A 4,104-nucleotide genomic window follows, 5' to 3' on the forward strand; every position below is an offset into this window, starting at 1 on the left:
GTTTGTACATGTTTTGTGAGCTTTCCAGGTTGCTATTTCTATTTTCTCATGATGCATTCAATTCAGTTTTATTTTATTGAAATTTCGCCAAATCACAACAACAGTCTTCTCAAGGCGCTTAACATTGTAGGGTAAAGACCTTACAATAATACAGAGAAAATCCAACAATCAGATTACCCCCTATGAAAAAGGACTTTAGCGACAGTGGGAAGGAAAAACTCCCTTCTAATAGGAAGAAACCAGCTGGGGCTGAGGGGAGGGGGACAAGGCAAAAGACATTAATTCATTTTGCAGGTTTCACTTAAGCAGTAAAAGATTTTTACTGGTTTCTGTCACTGTAATCAAGTCGATCTCGGCTACCACCATAGCGATCACCGCGGTCATGTCGACTGTAATCGTCAAGGCGATCTCGGCTACCACGATAATTGTCACGGCGATCATCAAGGCGATCGCGACTTCCACCATAGCGTTCACGTTGATCATCAAGCCGATCACGACTTCCACCATAGCGTTCACGTTGATCATCAAGGCGATCCCGGCTACCACCGTAACGTTCGCGGTGATCATCAAGGCGATCCCGGCTACCACCGTAACGATCGCGCTGTTCATCGAGGCGATCTCGACTACCACCGTAACGATTACGTTGATCCTCGAGGCGATCTCTACTACCACCGTAACGTTCGCGTTGATCATCAAGACGATCCCGGTTACCACCATAATGGTCACGCTGGTCGTCCTGGTACCGGTGAGAGTCTATATCACTGCCCTTGCCTTCATACCTTTCTTTGCTGCTATTGTAACTGTACTGATCATCTGCAAACTTCTGCACAACTTCTTCGACTCTGGAAATATTTTGAGGTGCCACATCATTATCCTCATTCTGGCTGGCCTGTTTCTTCTCGCTGTTTGACTTGTTGTCTGAGTATGGTTCTTCACCTTCGGCAGCATCTTGGTCGTAATACCTCATTTCTTCAGGGGAACTAGGAGACAAACACATGAAGGAGCTGGATGGTTGATTGACTGAGATACTTTCAATAATTGTTTTAATCAAAAATTGTTTAAAACAATTTACAATGACAGAAAAATCCAGAACACACAGTACATACCCCTCAGGATATTTATTCTTCTTGCTCCTTCTCCGACAAAGACAGAAGATGAGAATCCCCACCACCAGGAGCCCTGCGAGGACTCCTCCTATTATAGCTGCTGTGGACCCAATTTTCATGCTGGCTGGAGAAAAAGTAAGTTAATATAGTTAAGTCAGGGTTATACCTTTCATCCAGGGTTTAAAGCTTAACTTTGAGCTGTTGCTGGTTGTCAAGTTATGTTTTGGAGAAGGTGAATTTCAATTGCAATTATTTAAATTATTATGTCAGGCAATTTAAATCACATGGTCATGGTAAAATAATAAAATGCTGACCAATATGGCAGCAGTCCTCAGACAAGCTGCCTCTTTTTATAATGAAATGAGAACTCTGCACTCACTGTGATGGCTTGTCAACCACAACCTGTTAGCCAATGAACGTACCCCCAAAAAACTAAGACTCTTTGAAACTAAGACTGGACAAAGTTTACAAAATGGCTCAATGTTTTCTTTAATATGATCCAAAATGAGTGACCGAGACCATGAACACATCAGGAAAGTGTTTACAAAGGTCAAGCGAAAAGCTGCTTTCTCATAGACCTCAATAGGACCTGAAGATTTTTATTAACCACAGCTATTGCCCCCTGGTGGCCATTAAAAAGAATGCAGGCTTAAAGCGCTTCCATTTTGGTTTTGTTTATTTTGTCATATATCAGCATTTCGGGGTTAGTATCTCGCAATTTCAGCTAACTAGGTATCGTGAAATTCTGACTTATTTATTTCTGTTCGAATTATATGTGTCTGAATTTTGAGGTAATAACCAAAAATGTCAACTCAGCTCTACATAACAATCCCCAGCCCCCACACTCCCATATTTAGAAGGTAAATACTACATTTGCAACTAAGATGTCATCTTGGTATCTACAATGAGTTTGTAAGAAACATTGTTCCAAAACAGTCAACTGTTGCAGCTGGTGTAAATGAAGATAAGTGTAAACTGCAAAACTGAATTAAAAGAAGTTGGAATGCTCACCAGGCATCACAGCCAAAGTAAAGTTGCAGCTGGCAGAACCAATTCGATTTTGTGATGTGCAAATATAGTACCCAGATGTCTCCCTTGTTATATTGAAGAGAGATAGGACTCCATCCTCTGAAAAATAATGACAAAGATTAGCTGAAACAGTGCCGAGTAATGCCTTTTTTTCCAATCTGCTGTATTTACACAGAGCACTTGAAAGTGACATATTGCTAGTAGAAGAGCATACTTTGAGTTGCTTTAGGTGGAAATTGTCTGGGACTGTTGTCGACGCTAAAGCTCTTCCAGTCGTAGGTGGGTGCTGGGGATGCCTCCTCAGACAAACAGGTGAGTGTAACATTTTGAAAATATTCTGCACTTCCCTGAAGCTTGCAGATTGGTGGAGAGGGAGGGACTACAAGATAAAAAACAGTTAGTATAAACAACAGTTTTGATTTTACGTCATTTCTGAGATTGTATTTTGGAGTGTAAGAGGCTAATCTATCAGTTTGCTAATTCTCACCCAGGACCACAAGGGAGGTGGTGGTACCAGTTGTTCCATCATCGTCACCATATATAAGGACACTGCACTGGAAATGGCGGTTTTCCTGCATGGTGAGCTGTGTTAAATGCAGTGTGCTCACTCGAGTGTTAGGGTCAACGTCCAAGGATGCTCTGCCTTCATAAGCTGGGGAAATTTCAACCGGTTTGCCATACCATGCAGTAGCCACACGTTTCTTGAGAAAAATAAAAACAAGCATAAGATATCTGCTTAGTTTAATTATGGAAGTAATATTTGTAAATATTACAAAACACAGTGGGTTGCATGCAGAACAGCCCGTAAAGCCCTTTACGGCATGCAAATGAGGCATATGTATGATTTTATTCTATACAGGTCAAACGCACTGTTTTAGGAACAACCTGGAACTAGAAACTACCAGCTTGGGCAAATAAAAGCTGTATGTAGACTTAATCCTGTTTCTGGGTTATCTGATAGGTGAAGGAGTAGTTTATACACATGAAACCATACATGAGTCATTCACCTGTTCGTTATCCACTGGGACAAAATCATTACAATATTAGTAGGAAGGAACCATGTTACATTCAAGTAAAGTGTAGAACACACTTTTCTTTTCATAGAAATTCTATTTTATTAAAACTGTAACTGTTTTAGGACTATAGCATATTTAAGACTATACTATATGCTATATTATATTATATTATATTAATACTATAATCCCAAAACAGCCCGGAATCTTGAGTAAAATCAGTAAGGGTCTACATAAACATATATTTAGTATTTAGTGCAGTAATTTCCCTTCTTACCATTGGGTCTCCAGTAATTTCTGGGAAGACTTCCCATGTGAGTACATAGTCGGTCAATGAGGGATTTGCAGGGACCCAGGAGCAGGTCAAGTCAATGCTGCCTCCTTTTTCAGCCTGATATTCATCTTTTGGAATGGACACCTGAAGACTCTTGCAGCAGGACAGCACTGGAATAAAAAGGAATGACCAGTGTCTTTTAGTTTCTTGTGCTTCTTTAATGATCACTTTAAAAACTAGTTTCATGAATATGACCAACTCAAACTTTTACATTTATTTCAAGGCAGCTGTCGAAAAGAAAAATCTGAATGTCTCCTTTGAGTAAAACGATATCCTGTTCCAGGTGAGTAGCAAGAAGTTGGGTTAATGATTAACACAGGCGATAATACCATAAAGGTGTGGCAATGGTTTTGACAGAAGTGAAAAAACATAAAGCATAAAGCGTACCTGTGAGTATCAGAAACAGCTTTCCCCATACAAGCTGCCTGTCCATCGTCGATTATAAAAGAGAATTTTTAAAAATCCAGAAAAACTTTTAAAAAAAAGAAGAAAGTTTATGCTTTCAGTCCAAGAGCGAGAACCCGCCTAACCTTCACGGTGAACTCCCAGGTGTAAAGAAGTTGACTCTTCCAGGTAATAAATTAGCAGCTACAAGTCACATGTCACCTCTGCTCCAATCACT

At 40.2% G+C, this 4,104-nt stretch overlaps 1 protein-coding gene across 1 annotated transcript; it reads right to left on the bottom strand.

Moving 5' to 3' along the window:
• Window positions 1-4,059, bottom strand: LOC146690609 (V-set and immunoglobulin domain-containing protein 2-like). Its single transcript, XM_085433604.1, has 7 exons — window positions 3,870-4,059; window positions 3,426-3,592; window positions 2,623-2,836; window positions 2,350-2,514; window positions 2,118-2,234; window positions 1,107-1,230; window positions 1-980 (listed from the first exon to the last, which is right to left on the bottom strand). Exons 1-7 carry the CDS (start codon window positions 3,913-3,915, stop codon window positions 320-322), a joined length of 1,494 nt encoding a protein of 497 aa, XP_085289730.1. The 5' UTR covers window positions 3,916-4,059; the 3' UTR covers window positions 1-319.
• Between the last annotated feature and the right edge of the window lie 45 nt (window positions 4,060-4,104).

Source organism: Copadichromis virginalis, linkage group LG16 (genome assembly GCF_057382275.1).
Source record: "Copadichromis virginalis isolate Kocher_CV1m ecotype Utaka linkage group LG16, C_Virginalis_male_GT1.1, whole genome shotgun sequence".
Taxonomy (NCBI): domain Eukaryota; kingdom Metazoa; phylum Chordata; class Actinopteri; order Cichliformes; family Cichlidae; genus Copadichromis; species Copadichromis virginalis.

Excerpts from the sequence above, each read along its gene's own strand:
- LOC146690609 (XM_085433604.1), bottom strand. The coding sequence starts at position 3,915 with ATGGACAGGCAGCTTGTATGGGGAAAGCTGTTTCTGATACTCACAG. Across the intron at positions 3,593-3,869 it reads GCTGTTTCTGATACTCACAG|TGCTGTCCTGCTGCAAGAGT; the intron begins GTACGCTTTATG and ends TTTTTATTCCAG. Across the intron at positions 2,515-2,622 it reads CACCTCCCTTGTGGTCCTGG|TCCCTCCCTCTCCACCAATC; the intron begins GTGAGAATTAGC and ends TTTATCTTGTAG.